The sequence below is a fragment of the Caretta caretta genome, chromosome 8, assembly GCF_965140235.1.
Source record: "Caretta caretta isolate rCarCar2 chromosome 8, rCarCar1.hap1, whole genome shotgun sequence".
Classification (NCBI taxonomy): domain Eukaryota; kingdom Metazoa; phylum Chordata; order Testudines; family Cheloniidae; genus Caretta; species Caretta caretta.
This window is the reverse complement of record NC_134213.1, coordinates 97,443,294-97,467,809: the sequence shown is the minus strand read 5'-3', so window position 1 is coordinate 97,467,809 and position 24,516 is coordinate 97,443,294. Positions and strand designations below refer to the sequence as shown.

The following is a 24,516-nucleotide window of genomic DNA, read 5'->3' as shown; positions in this document are numbered from 1 at the left end:
AAATCAACAGAAGGGGAATCAACTTCAACCCCACAAGTCCATCTGTATATCAGAAAAACCACCACAAAAACACTGCAGACTCCATTTAAATTATCTATGAACAGCATGAGCTTAATTCAAGAACAAAGCAAAAGCCTCAGTGTGGCCTATTGGTGCCAAACAATAAAGGTTTCACTGTTCTTTAAAAGCAACTCCTGTCTCAGACAAGACAAACTCACGACACCTAAGACACCGCTTTCGTGGGATTTATTCCTAATGGGTAGCATGTGAGGTCTCTACTGAAAGCTTGTATTGATACTCATACCAGTGTGAGATGTGTGTTTGCTTACTATTTAAGGACTAATGTAACAACATTGAACATTACGCCCTCAGTTTTAGAGGTAAAGTGAGTCACCAGAGAATCATGTGTCTCGGTGCTGACCCATTCAAGCAGGAGGCAGTTGTCACCTCTCTCTGACTAGCTGATTATGTCATGTATTGCTCAACTGTCCACCTTTGCACCAACCTGGAAAAGTCAATGGAAAATCATCAAAGCTGAACTATAAACATCGAAACCATCTGACAGTGAAAAGGAAAAATCTGACAGCGAGGGGAGTGCCCTGTCTGTGAACAGAGACAAGATACTGATTCAGTATATCACAGAGTGGAGAAAGACACCCTGGGTCATTCACTGAGAAGATATGTTGATGAGCCAGGGTGCTTCACCTAAAACTAGGTCTTGGCTCCTTGGGGCTGGCAAACGCTTCAAGAGACTAAACTTTTGGGGTCAGAATCTACTTTATTATCTAGGAAAGCTAACTATTAATAAGTGCAGGCCCAGTCGACATTTTATTATCTTGTTCTGTATGTAAACCATTTCTTTACATCATTCACATTTGTTTCTAGTTGAATCTCTATTTTTTCTTAAACATATTTCCTTTTGTTTTACTATAATTGAAGTCAAGTGCTGTGTGTGATACAGGAACAGTGGTCTACGGTAAAACTGGCAAACTGAGGTACACTGTTTCTTTGGGAATGGAGGATCTGGAATTTTTGTGGGTATCCAGTGATCGGGGCTGGACACCACAGGGGGACACGTCAAAGGGACTCGAGGGCTGGGGTACATCTATTGTCAACTGGCAGGACTGGTGTGGGCCAGAGGAGAGTGCTGGTTGTGTTAGGGGGCTGACACCCATATGGCATGGCGTATGCCAGACTCCCTCATGCTGGAAGAAGGTGGCAACAAGAAGACTCACAGCTCTGGGTGCCCTGAGAAGCGTCACCATCAGACTTACCATAACACAAAACTCCCCAATCCTACTTCCTGTATAAATCCTAATACTGGATCCCTTACACATGCATGCACTGACAGAGGCTCACATACCTGGCACAAAGTAATTTCTTTAATTAACAAAACACAGCAGATTGAACATTAAGGCTGAAACCTATGCTTATTTCAGTGAATATCTAAGGGTCCTTGAATTCTATTTTTTTAAACACATTTTGTGTGAAATTGTCCTTCTAAAAATATTACTATATTTTAAAGTAAACCAGGTGTACTGGTTAAACTAGGATAATCTGCAAAAAGAAAAGGAGTACTTGTGGCACCTTAGAGACTAACAAATTTATCTGAGCATAAGCTTTCGGATGCATTTCTTAGTCTCTAAGGTGCCACAAGTACTCCTTTTCTTTTTGCGAATACAGACTAACACGGCTGCTACTCTGAAACCTAGGATAATCTGGTAATTCAAGGAGTTTTGACATATGAGAAACAAGCAAAATTCTGTTTTTCTGTGTTCCTGGTATTTAAATAGCTAAAACATTTCCCTCTAAACTTTCACAGCCAAGATATAAAACTTCAATTATGGAGAGTAATAAGGGAAATTCTGTCCCTGAGCCATAAAGCATTAACAGGTGCTGGGACAACACAATACTATTCTTTATACTCTACTGGGCTGATTTTCAGAGGATCTGAACAACCCCAACTGCCAGTTAACATAACAGTAACCATAGGTATTCATCACTTTTTAAAAATCAGGCGATAAAAGTCTATCACAAGTATCAGAATACCAACAATTTCTAAGACACAATAGACTACATATGGAAAGGTATGGTCTCAGCAAATTTGCGGATGATACTAAACTGGGAGGAGTGGTAGATACGCTGGAGGGCAGGGATAGGATACAGAGGGACCTAGACAAATTGGAGGATTGGGCCAAAAGAAATCTGATGAGGTTCAATAAGGATAAGTGCAGGGTCCTGCACTTAGGATGGAAGAACCCAATGCACAGCTACAGACTAGGGACCGAATGGCTAGGCAGCAGTTCTGCGGAAAAGGACCTAGGGGTGACAGTGGACGAGAAGCAGGATCTGAGTCAGCAGTGTGCCCTTGTTGCCAAGAAGGCCAATGGCATTTTGGGATGTATAAGTAGGGGCATAGCGAGCAGATTGAGGGACGTGATCGTCCCCCTCTATTCGACATTGGTGAGGCCTCATCTGGAGTACTGTGTCCAGTTTTGGGCCCCACACTACAAGAAGGATGTGGATAAATTGGAAAGAGTCCAACGAAGGGCAACAAAAATGATTAGGGGTCTGGAACACGACTTATGAGGAGAGGCTGAGGGAACTGGGATTTAGTCTGCAGAAGAGAAGAATGAGGGGGGATTTGATAGCTGCTTTCAACTACCTGAGAGGTGGTTCCAGAGAGGATGGTTCTAGACTATTCTCGGTGGTAGAAGAGGACAGGACAAGGAATAATGGTCTCAAGTTGCAGTGGGGGAGGTTATGGATATTAGGAAAAACTTTTTCACTAGGAGGGTGGTGAAACACTGGAATGCGTTACCTAGGGAGGTGGTAGAATCTCCTTCCTTAGAAGTTTTTAAGGTCAGGCTTGACAAAGCCCTGGCTGGGATGATTTAATTGGGGATTGGTCCTGCTTTTGAGCAGGGGGTTGGACTAGATGACCTCCTGAGGTCCCTTCCAACCCTGATATTCTATGATTCCTCCCATACAGTGAATACAACACTATGAGTTAAGAACTCCTGAGTTCAAATAAATGCTGGCTCTGACACCGATGCCCTCTGTGATTTTGAGCAAGCTGTTTGGCCCCAGTTTTTTTTAAAGTCTGTGCGCAATAGAGTACATGCTCAAGTCAGAAAAGCTTACCCACACGCAGATCCCCATCTAGTACATGCACAGATTTTCAGAAGTATCTGCTCGTTTTGGAAGCCTCAGTTTTGGGGCACTCAATCTGCGTCACCTTAATGGGATCCATTGTGTCTCAAGCTGGTTGTCCAAAAATTGAGGCATCCCAGATAGCCACACATCATGTCTGAAAATCTGTGCATGTATCTTTGCTCATGTACTTTTGAAAACATAGGTCTTACTCCCTGCCTCAATATCCCCATCTGTAAAATGGGGATAATGAAACTTAACTACTTTATAGGGGTGCCAAAGGATAAATTAGCTAATGCCCTAAGTATTAAAGGGCTTCCAATGTGCTCATATTAACCCTCTGGCCACATCGAGCCCATTGAGTAGTGACAAAACCACCTGACTGGAAGTTCAGTGGCCTATGTGAACAAAATGATATTCAGCCCAGCTCCTAGTGGATCTCTGTGCCATGAATAATGCAAACTGACGCCACTTTTGGCAGTCTCAGCAAAAGTATCACTGTTCTCATTTTACAGATGGCAAAACTGAAACATCGAGAAACTATTGAACTTGTCCACCATCGAGGTCACCCCACACATTAGGGGCAGAGCTGAGAAGTCAGCTCAGGTCTCTCGACTTCCAGTCCTGTGCCTGCCACAGGCCTCCTGTGTGACCTTGGCACCTATGATTACCTCTATTTTCAGTGGTGACCTTCACCACTGAAGGCAGCTTCTATATCGCTTCTCTTCCCTTCTTCCTGTCACACTCCTCTGCTTTCTCTCATGTTGCCCATATGCGTGGAGCAGCCTCTCTACACCTTTTCACCAAACTAGCTTCTTCTCCACGTTCAAACGAACCCAATATACCCAATTTTGCCAAACCACTTATAATAATTATCATAATACAATCAAAAAATTAACAAAACAATAGTTGTTCCCTGGCCTTAGCTGAGGAACCCTGTGATCTGTTTACTGTAAGCTTTGTCCTAGTCTACTTTTCACCATTTTGCTTATTTATTTTCCTCATTTTTTTGCATCACGTCTTAATTTAGAGCCCAATCCTGCAAATGGACACATGTAACTTTACTCAGATAGTAAATTCTGTGCCAGAAAGCAGATATATCGGTGTGACCCTGTGCAGAATGCCACTGGACTTAATTAGGCTCCACACAGGTGTGAGGAGTCTGACTACGTACAGGCAGTTGCAGGACTGGGGCCCTAGGTTTTGGCTCTGTTACAGTGCCAAAGCTTTACTCATTTAGTGCTTAGCAGACTTGCTGGTGCTCAGATACGGTACTGAGGTAATTAGAACTTGCAAAGTGCCGTGGTTTTTGGATGGAAGAGTAGTAGGAAAACGGGTTTTTAAAATGTGATTTTTAAAGTTAAGTGTTCCTTTAAGCCCTTCAATACAATTTATTTACCTTACTGACTGATTGGAAATATAATGGATCACTAACAGTTTTTCATCAAATAAGCATATTATAATTATGGAAATAAAATGGGACTTTAATTATGCAAACAATTTTTAGATTGTACCACTGTAATTTTCCACTGCATTATTTCTTATAAATGAATACATTGTGGAATCTAGGAAGAGGGCACCAATACAAATGACCTATTATTACTAGCTGCGGGTTTTCTTTTGTATGAGCTATTTGTACCAAGTTGTCTATACCTTGGAAATATCTAGAGGTTCAAATAACCTTTAACCAAAGATCACACTATTTTTCCTCACAGATTAATTTATTTCACTATCAGCCAAAAAAAAAAAAAAAAAAAGGTCTATCGTTACTTGTTCTTTGTTTCTTCCCCCTGCTCCCCTCCCATGAGCTACATAAAAGCTCACTGCAGAATGATAAATCTAGAGGATTAGAAACACTTTTATCAGTAGCTCACACCCTTCATTCCCCACCATCCACAAATTATTTTCAGCTGTGGAAGCCTTTTTGCTTAGTCTTCAGTTTCCACAGTGACACCAATCAAATGCCTGAAAGCTGAGACATCACTTGTTGCCTTTAGTGAGACGGCCATCAATAAACAGAGTTACTTTCCAAGGTTTGCTCTGGAAAGTCTGAATACAAACGGTATTATTAAGCTCATAGGCAGTGGAGAGATTGGGGGAGGATGGGGGGACGAAGGGGAAGGGAATACTAGTTTGAGATGTCCATAGTGGCAGGCTATGGAAATCTCATATGACGATATATGAAGAGAGATTCTGAGCCAGACTCTGGTTTTAGTTATGCAGGTATAGGAGTAGTGTAACTTCACTGAATGCAAAGTCCCAGCCCCTCAATTATGGCTGAGAAGCACACATTGCAACTTAAGGGTGGGGTTCCAAAAGCAGCTTTGAGATAGCTGTATGCCAATTCAATCCCTAGGTATAAATTACAGAAGCCTGAGGGCTGCTCTAAATTATATCATACAGTGCCCAGGACAAAGGAGCCTAAATCCTGATTGGGACCTTTGGATAATACCATAGTATAAATACTTAATATGTGTATTATTATAGATGTTAATGGCCCAAAAGGGACCAATATGCCAGCCTGGGTTCAGTGGAATGCTGAAAAAAATCCAGCCATCTTTCTTTCAGCCACTTCTACTATGCCAGCAGACAGAAGAGTGGGTTGCACCAGACCCAATACATTAGCTCTATGCAGTTAAAAGGGCACCCAGTACCACCAATGCAGGGGAAAATCTGGCCCAATGACTTCAATGCCATTGCTCCAACTGTTCCCCAGTGTAAATGAGATCAGTATAAATGTGTATGTGCTTGGCATGCTGGATGGTTGAACTCTTTACTTTCTTTGTTTTATCAAGAAGCAATTCTTATCCTATATGTTAGAAAGCAGAAACACTTTAATAATGCATATTGTAATCCATATAAAGCCCACTGGTGATATGAATGAAAATACTGTTCTCTCCAGAAGTCTCCCAAGATTGGCAAAAAGTCCAGTATGTACCCTCTGACTTGTCTGAGCCTCTGTATTAAGCAGCTGCTCTTTCATTTTCTTTTTGTCTAGATGCATTTTCTTTCTCTCATTCTCCGAGATTACTAAAGTTCTAATCAAAACAGGGACAAGGAGCACAAAATTATACAGAGGATAAAAGAGTCAAGCACCAGTATGAAGATAACCATCTGTAAAAAAGATAAAGGCTGAAAAGTACTTCTCATCAACAGGAAACTGAAGCCACCGAAGTTCCCCACAGATGAGCAAATATAATGAAACCTGGCAAACTGAATGAACAAAATTATAAGGACCAATTATGCAGGACTCATGAAACAGCTGGACTACTATCTGGAATTTAGGGTAATATGGCTTTCACTAGCTAGGAATGTTCCTTCTTAAAATGTCTTGCTAGTCACCTGATGTTTGCTGAAATACTGCAATAATTTTTTTAAAGGAAAGGTTCACCTAAGCATGTTATAAACAGTCATATAGATCCCTTGGTATTTGCCATTGCAGTAGCATTTGGACAAGTTTTTGCTTTTTTTCTTACAGTCCGAACTGGAGTGCAATGTAGCCCTCTGTACTGTACACCTCAATAGTATACCATAACACAAAGGAAGCCATGATATGTCTTTGTTGATAGCACCTTCACCTCTCAGGCAGACACTGAGATGTTACATCAAGATTTTGGTATCCAATTATTACATATCCAATTATTACACTGCACTGCCATAGAAAGGGGTGCTGATATATTAGAGATGAGATGTTAAACTAAGCTGTAAAAAATTACTTGCCAGACAAGAGGCAACAAGTACAGGAGAATCTGGATGACAGGAAGAGCTTAATGCAGGGGTGGGCAAACTTTTTGGCCTGACCGCCACACTGGGGTTCCAAAACTGTATGGAGGGGCGGCTAGGGAAGGCTGTGCCTCCCCAAACCCTAACCCTATCCGTGCCCTCCCACTTTCCGCCCCCTGACTTCCCCCCTCAGAACCTCCGACCCATCAAACCCCCCTTACTTCTTGTCCCCTGACCACCCCCTCTTGAGACCCCCTGCCCCAAACCGCCCCCCCATCCGACCCCCCCTGCTCCCTGACTGCCCCAACTCCTATCCACACCCCTGCCCACTGACAGGCCCCCCGGGACCCCACCCCCTATCCAACCCCCCCTCTAAAGCCCCTTTCAGAATGTGGCCCTGCGAACTTGGGCAGAGGACTCAGGAGGGGCAGGGGCAGCCGCGTAGCTGGAGAGAAGCGGTGGTTTCCCCTTCAAAGCGCCGCTTCTCTCCGGCTGGCTGTGCGGCCGCCCGGTGCTCCTCCTGAGTCCTCCACCCGCGCTCCTGCCACCCACACAGCTCGCCTGCTCCCCTGAGGCTGCAGGTGAGCCTCCCTCCCTGCTCTCCCCTGCCTCCACAGTGCAGCCCCCTCCCACGCTTGCTGCGTGGCAAGCTGAGGCTGGGGGGGGAGGGGAGACAGCAGGGGAGGGGAAGGGACTAGCCTCCCCAGCCGGGAGCTCAAGAGCCGGGCAGGACAGTCCTGCAGGCCGGATGTGGCCCGCGGGCCGTTGTTTGCCTACCTCTGGCTTAATGCAAAAAAGAGTTGGCATCAGAAGGCAAGCAAAGAATCAATCATTTATAAAAATCATAACATCCTAAATTGATTTACATGTGCAAATGGAAGGACACAACCTGAATAGTTCTGCTGCTATTAAAGTCTATCTGGAAATATAACTTTAATCTTTTACAAAAAACACTAATTTTAGTTTTCAGGATGGAATAGTCATTTTTTAAGTCTTACAGCTGAGATGTTAAAACGAACTGAACCTATTTAGGATGTCACACACCACCAGCAGCATGCAGTCTTATGGCTTGGCAGAACATCCTTTTCCACCTATACCTTGCTAGAAAAGTTCATCCCATACAGTCAACCTCGCTGAGCAAGAATTTGACTCTTAAAAGTAAGAACCAGAGGTCATGCAATTCCACGACTTTTGTGATATTAACATGTGGATTATTAAAACTAAAAGAATGTTAAAGACATAACTTTCAATTGGGACAGTGAAATGAAACCAGGCAGTTTCACTTTTTTAGCTATCATGCACTAGCATAATACTATTGTGTTTGGGTTTCTAACACAGGAGAAGAATATTCAAATTGTATTTTGCTTTTGATTTCCAGAAATTATCCCTATTCATATTAGACCAGCTGCATGATACCAAACTCCCCTCCTTTTGTTTTAACAAATGCTAAATTTTGAACCTATATTTTGTCAGGACTGTTCTGAAAAAAAAAATGGTAAAATGAAGAAGCTGATAGTTTATATTGTTAATCTACCATGATTTTGTCAACCCCAGTAAAAAATAAATCATTCTGAATTCCAAAAAGCAAAGAGGAGGTGAACAGAGAGAACGATGTCTGATGGCCAAAACCAAAACTCTATCTTCCAAAGCTTCTTCATTTTTTACTGTTTCAGTTTTTATAGGCTATAAAATAATTGCAGCTACAAAACCTTCACATGCTTAACCCTCACTTTCCCTCTCTTCCTCTTGTCAACTGAAACCGATGTAAAATTAATCACAGCTATAAAATGATAGCAACAAAATCTTTCATTGTCATCCTTGTTTATGAACTGTAAGAAGGCATTAGACCAAGAAGGCAATCATTTAAATGCCAGCATCTTCATAATATTTGACTAACAAATGCGTAGAGTAGATTTGAGGCATGGAAGCATCACAGACATCAAAGTATGGGATACAGCACTGAAAAGTTGTTTTGTTTCTTGTGGTATAATACGTGATTCAGGAATAAGAACAGCATAAACATTTGAGGGGACTTAATAGCTACCTCCTATGGGCTTTGTATTGGCCCTAAAACCTCTGAAAATCTAATCGTGAACTGTTACGATCCTCCTTTAAAATATTTGTTTGTTTGTTTAAATAAATATTATTTAAGGGCTTTTATTGTTGATAAAACTAACCCCTAATCATTATCAAACCTGTAAAATTAATTTACACATGTAATTCCATCTGCAGGTGAGTAAAACTCTGAAGCCAAATAACACTAAATAAAAGACATATTAACCACTGATCCAAAGGCTGACTGTCAAGAGGACAGTCTCAGATGAGGTTTGCCTACTACTGAAGGGGAAGAACTCCCCTGAGTTGGTTTCACTAGATTCCACTAAATTCAGAAGGATGGTCCTTAAACAGAGGAATGAGTAGACCTCTGTGCAAATACAAAATTGATATCCACGAACATCCACGGAAATGAAGCAGATATCCACGGAGCTGCAGGGCTCTACCGGGAAACGCAACAGCAAAAGCAGCAGCATGTCTGTCTAGGCAGGGAGGGGTAGCTCACCGGTTTGAGCATTGGCCTGCTAAACCCAGGGTTGTGAGTTCAATCCTTGAGGGGGCCATTTAGGGATCTGGGGAAAAATTGGGGATTGGTCCAGCTTTGAGCAGGGGGTTGGACTAGATGACTCCTGAGGCCCCTTCCAACCCTAATTTTCTATGTTGGGCTGGCAATCACAGGAGCCAGCGCCCCATGCAGGCAACTCTTCCAGTGTGGCTGTACTGCCCTCAGCCCTGCCCACTAGTGTGGGCACCTGGCTCACCAGCATCTGTCCCTGGTTCGCTAGTATGTGCAAGCAGCTCACATGCTCCCTGACAGGAGACGCAGACCACTCAAGTATCATGCTGAAATGTACTGAATGCATCCGATGAAGTGAGCTGTAGCTCATGAAAGCTTATGCTCAAATAAATTGGTTAGTCTCTCAGGTGCCACTAGTACTCCTTTTCATATTCCAATCAATGTATTTTATAATTATATGGTAAAAATGAGAAAATAAGCAATTTTTCAGTAATAGTGTGCTGTGATTCTTTTGCATTTTTATGTCTGATTTTGCAAGCAAGCAGTTTTTAAGTGAGGTGAAACTTGGGGTACACAAGACAAATCAGACTCTTGAAAGGAATACAGTAGTCTAGAAAGGTTGAGAACCACTGAGCTAGAATATCAAGATTTAAAATTGGAATCCTCTCTAATTATACTTGGAACTGGTAATATGCTGACAGAGGTTTGTGAACAATATGAAAACTATCCTGGGTATGGAGTTAAAGTATAGTGATAATCAGAAAAAAGAGACTATAAAAAAGCCCTAATGGTGTTCCATCTTTATTCTGTCTTGGTGACTTCCATACTTGATTTGATCAAGTTGCCAAGTCAAGAAACTAGAGAGCCAAGGTCACACCTTGTATTGGACCAACTTCTGTTGGTGAAAAAGACAAGCTTTCAAGTTAGTCCGATAAAAGACACTGCCTCACCCTGTCTCTCTAATGTCCTGGGACCAACACAGCTACAACAAACACTGTAAGCAAGTCCAGAAATGACTGTTCTATTAGCACTGCAGCTTCAGTCTGAGTATCTGAAAATCAGGCTGTCTTCTTTCTTCCTCTTACATCGCCACACCAGTCATGATAATTTTGTAACTGGAAATTTTCATAATTACATTTCGGTATTCTCTAGCCTGTCTGCCTTATAAATGTAGTGAAGAGTTTGGGCATGGTCTTCAGCATAGCTCCATCTGTCCCATTGTTCTGCTGGAGAACACTAACATTGCTATTATCTGAGCTGCTGTATTTTATGCAAAAAATTGCCATTTGGTGCAGTGAAACCAAGGAGTTTGTTTTATCCATTGTAAAAACAGGCCCCGGGGCATCTGATATTCAATCATCTAATCTGTAATTCCTTGAAATTCTTGTGGGATATTCAGCCATCTGTATAACTACTCATAAAATAGAAGGGTCCTCGAGAATTTATCCTACCCCATCTAAAAAAACCCAACATCAAGCATCACAGTGTATACTAATAGGATTGCTCTGTTAATTGCCACTCTTGTAAAAGACACAGGGAATCTCTGTCTGCAGTACAGCCCCAGGTCCCAGAACTTGATATCTGATTCTCTCTGACTGATTTGGCCTATTTTTTTTCCTGCTCAAAGTTCAATGACCCAGTATTTGTGTGATGCCCTAAATGAGACATTCCATCATTCCCCTCCAGGACTAAAGTCTCATAGGGCAAGAAACAGTCTAACAACTTGCTTTGCAGAAACCTACAGTAATGTCCCCAAACCAAGTCAGTCACGCAGTAGATCTGGATCAAAGAGGAATAACACAAAAACAATTTATTTTGGGGTAAATGAGGAGACAGAAGTTGGGAGCAGATGTGTAGAAGGGAGGAAAGACATGCCAGCAATTACAGTATTTCACCTGGTGCAACTTAACAGAAATCCACAGAACTGAAATAATCATTATAATTCACTTTTTATAAAACACCAGCAGCATGCTAGGTTCTTCAGGACCACAGAATAGAATATATTAAAAATAAAACTGTCATGTTCTCTGAGCAGCCATTTAGAAATAAAAGAGAGCACAAACTGTCTGACTTTCTGGTGCTGGCATCTGAGATCCAAATTCAGAGTCTGACTGCAAATTATATCTCCATTTAAAGATCAATTTGCATGAGTGCTGCTCATTAAACCTATCCTCGCTAAATCATTGCTCTATTATGTGTAATATGGTATTAGATTTCTCCTCTTTCAATCCCCCCAAACTCCCCACTATATTTTTCTGTATAATAATTTCTGGTATTCACTGGGAAAGTGTCACGTGTCCGATGAGGAAAAAAAAGTCAGTGCTAAATTTATGCTGCCTGAATTCCTTGATCTCATTATACATATACAATGTCCTGAGGCTAGAGTTTGCTAGCTCAGATTTTCACTTGCTTTTTCTATTCGTTTAGTTTGTGTTCCCATCAGTGCTATTACCATTTGTTAGCAATTTTTATTTTCTCTGGAGCTTTTTTTTTAAATTGTCTCTCTGATTAAATAACCAAAATACTTCAGAGGGTATTTAAAATTTCCCTTTTCAAATGCTGCGAGAAAGCAGACGGTTCAGTTACTAGGGTGAAACAATATCAGGTGGCTAAAGCTGTAATTCTGCAAGGAGTCTCTGCTAGCTCAATAAGAAAATCCCCAACCCATTCTTTAGCGTCAAGAAATTGGATGGAAGATAGTACAAAATAAACTGCTTAATATTTGCTTCCTAGAAATTCAAGGCAATTCACTTGTAAAGGACAATGTCCTCAATGCAGAGGTCCAAGGAAATCTGCTCACCCTTTTCTGAGTCCATCACATGTCAAATGGAGCCAATACACAGCCTAGGTAAGGACGTAACACTTTCCAAAACTGTGATAATAGGAAAACAAGTTCATTTTGGATTGGGCAGTAATGACACACTCTATTGTTTTGTACCTCTACGTGCAACCGTCAACATTCCTGCTATTAAATTTTGTCTCCAGCCATTTCACTATGGCCCGTGATCACACCAAGTTTCACAAGCTTAAAAGAATTTTATAGAAAAAGTGCCAAGGAAAACCCATGATGCTGCAGAATTTGGTACTAGGTGACCACCGAGTCATTATGAACCAGCAGCTCCAACATGAAGAAAGCACTGTGTCCCGGCATGGTGTTAGAGGGCACGGTGCTGTTAAAGGTGCCGTCTTTTGGATGGATAAAACTGAACTCCCCTGACCTCCTTTGATTATTGAAAGTTCCCATGATGCACTTTGGTGTTCTCACTACGTCCTGTGAGATAGTATACCTGCTACCAAAGTTCTCCTTGTAGTTTCACCTGGCTGTGGTGTTCTTCTCTACTGTATTTAGCTTCTGTGAGCAGTTATTTCCCATGCACTTGATATTACTATGATGCAGACAGCTCACCTTGCATCTCAAAATAGCTGCTGACAGGCTTTCATGGTAGGCGGGGGATTAACTAAACCCTAACAGGCTTCCAACTACTCCTATCTGATAGATTTTTAATGATGTTGTTGGTGAGGCACCTAGAATAGAACAGCAAACTGGTACCATAAAAATTAAATGCATGATTATTTCAGAGCACCTTTTGCTGGCTGATCTATAGCAGTGAGCGTGGATTCAGAGAATTTCCTGGCTGTAGTGAAGGAGACACAACAATGCTGCTCTAAGACAGAAGGAGAATACTGTATTCCTCAAAGGAAACTTTATGTTGGTTGTACTCTGACGTTTATCTGAAAATAACACTGAAAACAAAATGTTAAGTTTATTTGCTTTTGCATATTGGCATCATTACAAGGTGCTGAATTTCAATTAACTGAGAGGCTGAATGCTTAAATAGGGGCCACCACCGAAATCCACAAAGGCACAATCTGATCAGAATCACAAGAAAAGTGATCCTGGCAGTTAGCATCCCAAAGCAGATGTCCACAATTAGCTGATTTCATCCTCTCCTAGCAACACAGATACAATTCTTTGTGTGTGTGTCAAGCCTCCCCTTCCAGCAGCAGCAGCTTGGTATGGGCATCAGCTATTTCTTTGTTCCTGGCGTGTCTCACCCATCTCTCTGTGACATCTCATTTGTAAAGTATATTTTTAACAGTAAGCTCTACCCCATTAGTATGAATTTAAAAAAATAATTTTCAACCTCATTTAATACAACTTTTTGATCCTGCCAGTGAGTCCTGCCTCTTAGCTGACTGTAAAAATTCCTGAGTTAATATGGCTTTCAGAGACAGTTCACCTCTCCTGATTTAGGGGCTCACCCTGTTCCTATTTAAGTCAATGGAAGTTTTACCATTGACTTCAGAGGAGGCAGGCTCCAGCCTACAACAGATCTCCAAATCAATCAGTTAGTAGAAAATAAAGATAGACAAGTTTTCCCAAAGGCTGAAAAAAACTCAATGAGACTCAACAAATTCATTAACCATATACTAGTGCATAAAGTGATAGGACATTCAGAGTTGATGGAGACACTTTGAAACTCACACTGTATGAATAATTTGCTTGGGTGAACCTGAGGAGATGTGCAAATGTTTGGGCTAAAGATCTGCCTGAAAACAGATGAAAAAGGAGAGGGTTGTTTGCGCGCAGTAACCATTTCCAAAAATACCTTGCTGGATAATTGTGCTGTTTCAAATTTCCAAGAGAGAAACAGAAATCAGTCTTCAGAGGGGTAGCCGTGTTAGTCTGTATCACCAAAAACAATGAGGAGTCCTTGTGGCACCTTAGAGACTAACAAATTTATTTGGGCATAAGCTTTTGTGGGCTATAACCCACTTCATCAGATGCATGGAGTGAAAAATACAGTAGGCCGGTATAAATATAAAGCACATGAAAAGATGGGAGTTGCCTTACCAAGTGGGGGGTCAGTGCTAAAGAGGCCAATTCAATCAGGGTGGATGTGGCCCATTCTCAACAGTTGACAAGAAGGTGTGAGTATCAACAGAGGGAAAATTACTTTTTTTTAAGTGACCCAGCCACTCCCAGTCTTTATTCAGGCCTAATTCGATGGTGCCAAGTTTGCAAATTAATTCCAGTTCTGCAGTTTCTTGCTGAAGTCTGTTTTTGAAGTTTTTTGTTGTTGAAGAATGGCCACTTTTAAGTCTGTTATTGAGTGTCCAGGGAGACTGAAGTCCTCTCCTACTGGTTTTTGAATGTTACAATTCTTGATGTCTGATATGTGTCCATTTATTCTTTTGTGTAGAGACTGTCCGGTTTGGCCAATGTACATGGCTGAAGGGCATTGCTGGCACATATCACATTGGTAGATGTGCAGGTGAACAAGCCCCTGATGGTGTGGCTGATGTGATTAGGTCCTATGATGGTGTCCCTTGAATAGATATGTGGATAGAGTTGGCAACAGGGTTTTTGCAGGGATTGGTTCCTGGGTTAGTGCTTCTGTTGTGTGGTGTGTAGTTGCTGTTGAGTCTGTGCTACAAATCAGTTTGTGCTACAAAACTAATCACAGTAAACAAGCCTTAAAAAGCCAACCTGGGGAGCAATCCTGCAAACTCTCACTAACTAGATGACTCTGAACCCCCAGTGAAAATAAATAACCTAACTTTGAAATATGGAAGTGTGTGAAAGTTTCTCAGACTGTTCACTTCTTTCACCCCACTGCTCTGTATTCACACTCAGGGTTGAGGAAGGAATTCCTTACTGGGCTTTTGGGGCGTTTTCACATTCCTCTGAAGCACTGAGCAGGGGGACTTACCCTTCAGAATCAGGTAGGCCTGTCCCACACCATCAGTTTTTTGAGTTCGCAGGGAGTAAAAGTCTTTTCCACCTTTGAATCTTCTCCATCTTCTGCTTTTATAACTCACCAATGGCTAAAGAAACTGTTTGGTTTTTTTGGTTTACTAAAACAAAACATCAGCTCTCAAGCTGGGCTCTTAAGCACAAAGTTTCAACCACATTTCTTTTAATGGGCTGAGTTGTAAAATCCCTGAAAGAGGAAACTTTGAATGGAACTGCTCCCAGACAATTAACTCTAGAACAGGAACAGTGTCACTGGGGTGGCACTTGGGTTCATGATTACCTATATCAAAAAATAACCGAATCTTGAGCAATGATGATGCTGTCACCACATCACAGGGCACACGGACACTGAGGGACTTCAGTGCCCTGGGAAGTGCAATAAGCATGTAGGAAAGCCCAGCAAAGAGTGTTTTTCTACTTCTGGAAAAGGGATTTTATACATGCAAATAAGGGAAATAAACTGTTGCATTTTACTGAGCATTATAGACATGGGCATGACATCACTAACAACAAATCAGAAAGATCCAGCTGTGTCCAGAGTGTTAAAGCCATTTAGCAACTGGTCAGATGTCAGTACTGAGAAGGAGAATAGCATCAGTTCTGACAATATTCTAAGCTGGAAGTGTTTTTAAAATGTAACATTAAGCATGTCAGTGCTTTGCCCTCACTGGCTCCAATGGACAATGCCCCAGTGTTGTGTTAATCTAGGTGATATATTGTTTTAGGAATGAACCTGGGATCTGGCAAAGATGCTGCCAGTTATGTGGTCTCTCTAATAGCAACTAATTTTAAAAATGAGTTTGATCCTCCTGCGATGAGAAATCTCAGTTCCCCTAACTGCTCTTTTCTGAGGGAATTGGCATGCCTGGGCCTTGTCCAATACTGAGCCGCGATGCATTCTCAAAAAGGAAAATGAGACAGTTAAAGGGGCCTACAGGTGTTTTCCGACCACAGGCACAAACTCAGCAATGCTTTGACCAAAAAGAGGAAGAAAGCAGAGAAGATGGGAGGGACCATATAGGAATAAGACCTTCCAGACTGTTAGAATGTACATTTCACCTCTCACTGATTTTTCACCATATTATTACAGCTATGAAACTGTCCTCAGATTGTGTTCACACACAGTGGGGTGCGGTGTTTAAGTTAGGGGTAGAACATTAAAATAAAAGAATGTAGCCAATAGTTTTTCCTTTGATAGCCCACAGGGTTTATAACCACACTTCTGCTCCAAGTGATGGTGGTAGAAAGACCTACAGAACACTGGAACAGCTTCCCCCACTATGCTAAATTTACCACACAACCAACGCATACTTATAAATTATGGGTTTGGTCCTGTGAGTTGCTGAGCAGCCTGAACTCCACCTGAAATCTCTTAGAAGTGAGGTATAAAAAAAACAGAGAGGAAAATTCTACAAGTGTCCATGTAAAACTGATAACTTTCAATTCTCAGAACTTTAAAACTACTTGCTTGATTTTCTTCAAACAGGTATGAACTTTCAATTTCAATGATCCTATGAAACAAGCCAAATTTCACATTTCTAGTTTCAGATTTTTCTTTTTTTTAGGTCTCTAACTGGAACATGGGAGGAGACAGATTTTCATACTGTATTAAGAGTAGTTAGTAGCAGGGTGGACCCAAGGCCATATACGGCCCTTTGTGAACTTTGATACAGGAGTCATTTCACTCTCTACACAAAACTGAACTGATCTGGCTAAAACTTACAATAAAGAACCAAACACCTTTAGGATGAGATGAAGAATGGAAAATTTCACCAGTAAGAAGGTTTGTTTGAGAAAGTTATTAGCAACTGAAAAGCGGAAGAGAATCGAAATTGGACATCAGCTTTAATGGCAGTGCAAGCTATTCATGGCCACTATACTAGGGTAGTGAACTGGTCAGTGTGTAGGTGTAGCACTGCCCACTACACGAAAGAATCAGTGCTGCTGCAACTGTGTGTTTTAGACCCTGTTCCGCTAACGGCTAACAGAGATTCTCCTTTAGCTCCAGCGGTCAGGGCCTGTGCTTGTGAAGCAGGAGGATCTCTTGTCACTATGATGTACCAAGTGGCCAAGCTGTGCAGCAGAGTGACAACCATGAAACCCTAGGTGGCCACAGATGCTTTGTAATGTACCGTGTTAAGCTTCAGGGCCTATTGTTTCTGCAGAGGAGAGAGCATTCCCTGGAGAAAATTCTCAGCGCCCCAACTAAGAGGACATTTTTCCCTGGTGGGATTATGACATCATCTTATTTAAACATAGAAGAGAAGCTTCCCACCATCCCACTCTGCCGTGCTGTTTGATATGGTTTGAAAGCTGTCTTAATTAAAAATACAAAGAGAAAACTGCTTCCATACTGGTACCCCCACTCTCTTCAATGAGCTTCTGATTTCCTGCTCAAGCTCATCTCCTAACAGCAAAAAAAATTTTCTCCCACCAAAGGGTTTTTTTGTTTGTCTGAGGTGACACAGTCCACTCTCCTTCCCACTCCCAAGGGCACAGTTCCCCCATGCACCACCTGACCTGAAAGTAACTCAGACTTCATTCAGCCTCTCGTTAGGTTTCAAGCAAAAGCTCACCACTTGGGACAACACAGTCACATTCATAAAATGGCTAACAAGGCTGGTACTCGGGTCCCTGCACAATCCAAGCCTCGTACACAGCTTGAAGGCTGATCTTCGAAATACATGCATACGTGCTAGAGGAGATGGAGGTCAAAAGAAACACTTGTGGGCCTTATGCTGAACTGGTGCTCTAAACATAGCCCATTCTGCTGCCTCTGATAGGAGGTTTACAGACAGAGACTGCTGGGAATGGAACTGCTTATTTATTCAACCCACATCCAGTGACAATCAGATAGTGGATACAGCATTAATAAGAGAGCTTTGGACTAAGAAGGGGGCTGGAGGGACAGAGAGACCAAAACACATACAGTATATAAATATGTTAATGCCATTGTTCAGGTAATTATTTCAGTACTCTGTCTATGGCTTGAAAAAAATAATCCACTTATTTCCTGCAAGAGAGAAGCACAGTTATCTTTCTTAATTAAGTAGCAATGCAGAACTGGCTACCAGGCTTAAAAATAAATAAAAAATATGGTTAATTGTATATTCTTCTTGTGCTGCACGCTGGTGAAGTCAGATAAAATACTTTTCTTGTCACTGTTGCTGACCCATGGGAATACATTTGTGCAGTACATGACTTGAAATTCAATGTGTGGTTTATATTAGTTTACTCTGGTCCTCCCAAGCACAACATGAACACACAACGCATGCACGCTCATGTGCTAGCAAGTGTTTCAATTCCAGTTTCCTTGGGAGGTGCCTCTTCTATTCAGCACCAGTCAATATTTAATAACTCTTCAGTATTCCAGACCAATGGAAAGTGGATGAACCTTCTCATAAAGAGTGAAAGGATAAAGGTAAAATGCACTGAACCAAGGCCACGTATGTCCTGCCTCTTACTAAACTGGTGCATTTATGAAAGACGCTAAACTGAAAGGAGTGTTTGCTGTAGTGACTTTCTGCTTCAGTTTTTCCCCACAGCTGATCCTTCTTCTGTTACAGTGCTCACCCTTCTTCATTCATCTTCCAAGACAAAAATCACTGACACAATGCTATGACACAGTAGTGTTACAAAGTTGTGGCATTGCAACACAAGAGAAAGGCACTGCAGCATGATGAATTTCAGAATGTCACAATCCAATACAGAATAAATCTGAATTTCTTAAAGGGCCTGATCCAAAGCCCATTGATTACAATCGGTTTAGTTCAGACTCCAAATCATAGAATCATAGAAGATTAGGGTTGGAAGAGACCTCAGCAGTGGTCTCTTCCAACCCTAATCAACGACCAACAATGCAAAATCACCGGATATTAAATAAATACTACAGGGAATAATGCTACACCCTTTGGGGAAGGGATTAGAGCAGTGGCTCCTGGTATATGTATCAGTACTAATATTCCAAGCTCTTACACATGGTACTCTAGATTCCTTCTCTTTCATGATAAGATTCAGTGCCAATCTCTTGTGCACCGTTGCTAACCATGACCTATCCAGCTCTCTGAATTCTAATTTGCAACACAGCTAAGGCTGCTTTTAATCCCAGTTATACAACTGAGACAGGCACTGGGTGGTACAGCCTACATCTTAGTCTGGTAAGCTGCTAGTTACTTGAAAGGTTGGGATCCAATGGTCCCTGTAACTTTTTCCATCCATGTGTGGAATGAATTTGTTATGTTCACTAATATTGGCGTAATGTGTGGATGTGCGCCACCAGGAGAAATAAAAAACCTAGATATAATAGTTATTTTTAAAAAGTTACCATAGGGATAATTTCTCCAGCCAGGACAGGTTAGGCATTTTAGAACTCACCACTCAAATTTAAGCATAAGAGAGAAATAAAATTATGAAATGCATAGACCTGTCAAAAATCCCAAAATAACAGCACTTTAAAAGAATAAAATTCCAAAGAATATATGTACATTGCAGGAAGTACCAAGAAGGAAAACCAACAACAATAACATAAGTATGTGTGGGGAGGTGAGAGAGAGAGAGACAGAGTGTGTGTACGTGTGAGAGAGACAGAGACAGAGTGTGTGTGTGCTGGCTGCTGGGGAAGTGTATGAGAGACCAGGCGCTGTCTCTTTAAGCACAGCGGCACTCTCCAGTCTGAAGGCTCGTTCAGACTGCTGTAGATGCCAGCAGCTCTAACTCCCAGGCCCTGTTCCTCCTCCTCCACTCTGCAGACATGGGTTACGTTGGCAGGGAAGAGGGGGACACCCCGACATCAGTGCCCCCCTCTCCCTGCCTGCTCTGGGAGGGTCCTGGGAGTAGCTGGCCAGGGGCTCCAAGGCAGAGGGCAGGAGCAGCATGACAGTAGAGCGGCGGGGGGAGAGGCACCTGAACACAAGTCACCGGGTGTGCGTGGCACTTGATTGATTTGTATCACCGCGCAGCTTAGAGGGGAACACTGTCGGGAACTTTAGGACTGAATGACCTAACAGAAATTTTCCATCTCTAACTTATTCTATAACTGAACTCTGAAAATTGGGATCATCCTGCAAACTTCAGGAGGGCAGGTGACTCTGTCTTCCGTACCATTCTAAACCATTTCTATTTTCACAAGACACATAGATTATCTACAGTACTCACTGCACGTCGCTTCTGATTCATCAGACCCATCAGGGCATTCCTCTTCACCGTCACATTTCCACCTGGCTGGGATGCAGTGGCCATTGTTGCAGGTGAAGTCTGATTCTGCACAGGTTTTCTTCACTGCAAGGAGGAAACAAAAAACAACATAATTCAGCTCAGGAGTGCACACACTCTACACTCCCTTGATCCCCACTAAAGGGAGCACCATACTTGTCATCCACACGAGGAAAAGTAATTTCACATTCTACACTGGCTTCTCAAAGGCAAAGAAACAAGCTGCTTTCAAAGAAGGATGCTTTGTCTCTGGACAATCTGAAAATCCTATGTCCCCAACTGTACATGTCTTTAAAATAGACTCCCTCACTTCTATTTTCATTTAGTTCTTGCTAAAATGAGTCAAAGTGGGGAATACTTCATTGACCTAGCATAACTAGCTAGCTTTATTACAATCACTTGTTATATGGAATTGAAAATGTGCATTATTGACAATCACAGTGTGGCATCTGGAAGATATTAATATATTCCTTGTGTGTAAACTTTCTTTCTGCAAAATGAAGTTGCACGCAACAGCCCTCTGAGGGAAAGGCAAACAGAGGGAAAGGCATTCCAGTTAGCTAGATCCACCCAGTGGTCTAATAGTCCAGCCCTAGATAAATCAGCAGGAAAAGAGCAATGCATCCTCTACTTTAAATACTGAACATTTAAGTGTGATCCATGACCATAAATAGACAATGTTGTATTTTTTTAAAATCACATTTTCCCCTTAGAGAATGCCATGGGGGTAGAGGCTCCTTTTATAGTTTTAACTGCTCCCCTCAAAAATAGTCAAGCAAAACTAATTATCCCCATGAGATCTACACAAATTTGCTTCCCTTTGCTGTAAATAGAACAAGGCAGATTTGTTTCCATAGCTCTCGAAAAATGAAAGTAAATAAGAACGGTTACGCACTTTGTGCAGCCACTGTGGTTCTCTGAGATGTGTGTCCCCAGGGGTGCTCCACTTCAGGTGTGCATGCACCTCTCAAGCCCTTTGTCAGAGATTTTTACTTAGCAGTAAGAAGAAAAGGAGTACTTGTGGCACCTTAGAGACTAACCAATTTATTTGAGCATGAGCTTTCGTGAGCTACAGCTCACTTCACGAAAGCTCATGCTCAAATAAATTGGTTAGTCTCTAAGGTGCCACAAGTCCTCCTTTTCTTTTTGCGAATACAGACTAACACGGCTGTTCCTCTGAAACCTGTCATTACTTAGCAGTGTCCGTTCAACCCACATATGCGCCCTATGCCTCCTTGTACTGGATAATCAGGACATATAGGGATGCGTGGGTGAAATGCCCTCAGCTCATTCTCCATCCAAACATCCCCCAAATAACAGTCCAAAGCAGAAGGGAAGGAGAGTGGGTAGCGGAGCACTCACAGGGACATGCACCACGAAAAACTTCAGTGATGGCATAACATGAGCAATCTCTTCTTCTTCAAGTAGTGTCCTTATGGGTGCTCCACTTCAACTGACTTCTGACCAGTATCCCCAGAGAGAGGAGGGAGGTTTGGAATAGAGTCCAGAATTGAAAATAGCACTGCAGAACCAAGTGCTGCATTGGCTCTGACTGCATGGATCAGGGCGTAATGTTTTGAAAACATATGCATTGAAGCCCATGTAGCAGCTCTACGTATTTCAACACAGCCTTCAGTAATGCCGCAGCGTTTCCTGCAATCTAGTTGAATGTGCTAGCACCCTTTTGGGTGGAGGGAGAGACGAATGCCCGCAGCAGCATCATAACAAGGGATATCTGGATGTATTATTAATCTCAATAGTATCTGAGTAGAGATTGATGACCTCATAGACCTATCCAGGAAGGAAATGAAGAGCTTAGGTGACTTTCTAAATTGCTTGGTCCTATCTGAGTAAAAGGCCAATGCTCTACGAACATCCAGGATATGTAAACAGGATTCCTCTAGAGTAGTGGTTCTCAACCAGGGGTCCGGGGCCCCCTGGGGGGCCGCGAGCAGGTTTCAGGGGGTCCGCCAAGCAGGACCAGTGTTAGACTCGCTGGGGCCAGGGAAGAAAGCCTAAGCCCTGCCATGAAGAGCTGAAGCCTGTGGCCCTGAGCCCCATCACCCAGGGCTGAAGCAGAAGCCTGAGTAACTTAGCTTTGTGGGGCGCCCTGTGGCGTGGGGCCCCAGGCAATTGCTATCCAGTAATGCCGGCCCTGGCTTTTATATGCAGAAAACAAGTTGTTGTGGCACAGGTGGGCCGTGGAGTTTTTATAGCATGTTGTGGGGACCTCAGAAAGAAAAAGGTTGAGAATCCCTAATGTAGAAAACTATCTGGCTTGGGGAAAAAACTGATAGATAATTGACTAAGATGGAACTCCAGCAGAACTTTAGGCAACAATTTAGGGTGTGGATGTAAGGAGACCTTGTCCTTAAAGAACTGTAAAGAGGGGGATCTGCCATCAAGGCTTCAATCTCCCAGATAAATATAACACAAGGGGCCGCAGCAATGGTTCCCTCAACCCACCCAGCAATATTGTTAACCTATCCAACTGTACCCTTAGCCCAGCAGAAGCATTTGTCCTATCTCGGGGCCTCTCCTTCTGCTCCTCCACCCCCACCAACATGATACAGTTCTGTGGTGACCTACAATCCTATTTTCGACATCTCCGACTCAAGGAATATTTCCAACATACCTCTGAACAACATACTAATCCACAGAGATCTTCCTACCAACACTACAAAAAGGATTCTAGGTGGACTCCTCCTGAAGGTCGAGACAGCAGACTGGACTTCTACATAGAGTGCTTCCGCCGACATGCACGGGTTGAAATTGTGGAAAAGCAGCATTACTTGACCCACAACCTCAGCCGTGCAGAACACAATGACATCCACAGCCTCAGAAACAACTCTGACATCATAATCAAAAAGGCTGACAAAGGAGGTGCTGTCGTCCGCATGAATAGGTCGGAATATGAACAAGAGGCTGCTCAGAAGCTCTCCAACACCGCTTTCTACAAGCCATTAAACTCTGATCCCACTGAGAGTTACCAAAAGAAACTACAGCATTTGCTCAAGAAACTCCCTGAAAAAGCACAAGATCAAATCCGCACAGACACACCCCTGGAACCCCAACCTGGGATATTCTATCTACTACTCAAGATCCATAAACCTGGAAATCCTGGGCGCCCCATCATCTCAGGCATTGGCACCCTGACAGCAGGATTGTCTGGCTATGTAGACTCCCTCCTCAGGCCCTACGCTACCAGCACTCCCAGCTACCTTCGAGACACCACTGACTTCCTGAGGAAACTACAATGCATCAGTGATCTTCCTGATAACACCATCCTGGCCACTATGGATGTAGAAGCCCTCTACACCAACATTCCACACAAAGATGGACTACAAGCTGTCAAGAACACTATCCCCGATAATGTCATGGCAAACCTGGTGGCTGAACTTTGTGACTTTGTCCTTACCCATAACTATTTTACATTTGGGGACAACGTATACCTTCAGATCAGCGGCACTGCTATGGGTACCCGCATGGCCCCACAGTATGCCCACATTTTTATGGCTGACTTAGAACAACGCTTCCTCAGCTCTCGTCCCCTAACGCCCCTACTCTACTTGCGCTATATTGATGACATCTTCATCATCTGGACCCATGGAAAAGAAGCCCTTGAGGAATTCCACCATGATTGCAACAATTTCCATCCCACCATCAACCTCAGCCTGGTCCAGTCCACACAAGAGATCCACTTCCTGGACACTACAGTGCTAATAAACGATGGTCACACGAACACCACCCTATACCGGAAACCTACTGACCGCTATTCCTGCCTACATGCCTCCAGCTTTCACCCTGACCACACCACACGATCCATTGTCTACAGCCAAGCTCTGCGATACAACTGCATTTGCTCCAACCCCTCAGACAGAGACAAACACCTACAAGATCTCTATCAAGCATTCTTACAACTACAATACCCACCTGCGGAAGTGAAGAAACAGATTGATAGAGCCAGAAGAGTACCCAGAAGTCACCTACTACAGGACAGGCCTAACAAAGAAAATAACAGAACGCCACTAGCCATCACCTTCAGCCCCCAACTAAAACCCCTCCAACGCATTATCAAGGATCTACAACCTATCCTGAA

At 42.6% G+C, this 24,516-nt stretch overlaps 1 protein-coding gene across 3 annotated transcripts in view; it reads right to left on the bottom strand.

The window, feature by feature from the left end:
- The window catches only part of LRP8 (LDL receptor related protein 8), a 301,572-nt gene that overhangs the window by 112,833 nt on the left and 164,223 nt on the right, over positions 1–24,516 (bottom strand). For all 3 annotated transcript variants that reach the window (XM_048862342.2, XM_048862340.2, XM_048862339.2), the window contains exon 3: positions 20,361–20,483. In XM_048862342.2, the coding sequence (XP_048718299.2) occupies positions 20,361–20,483 (123 nt within the window). The remainder of the gene's footprint in view (positions 1–20,360; positions 20,484–24,516) is intronic.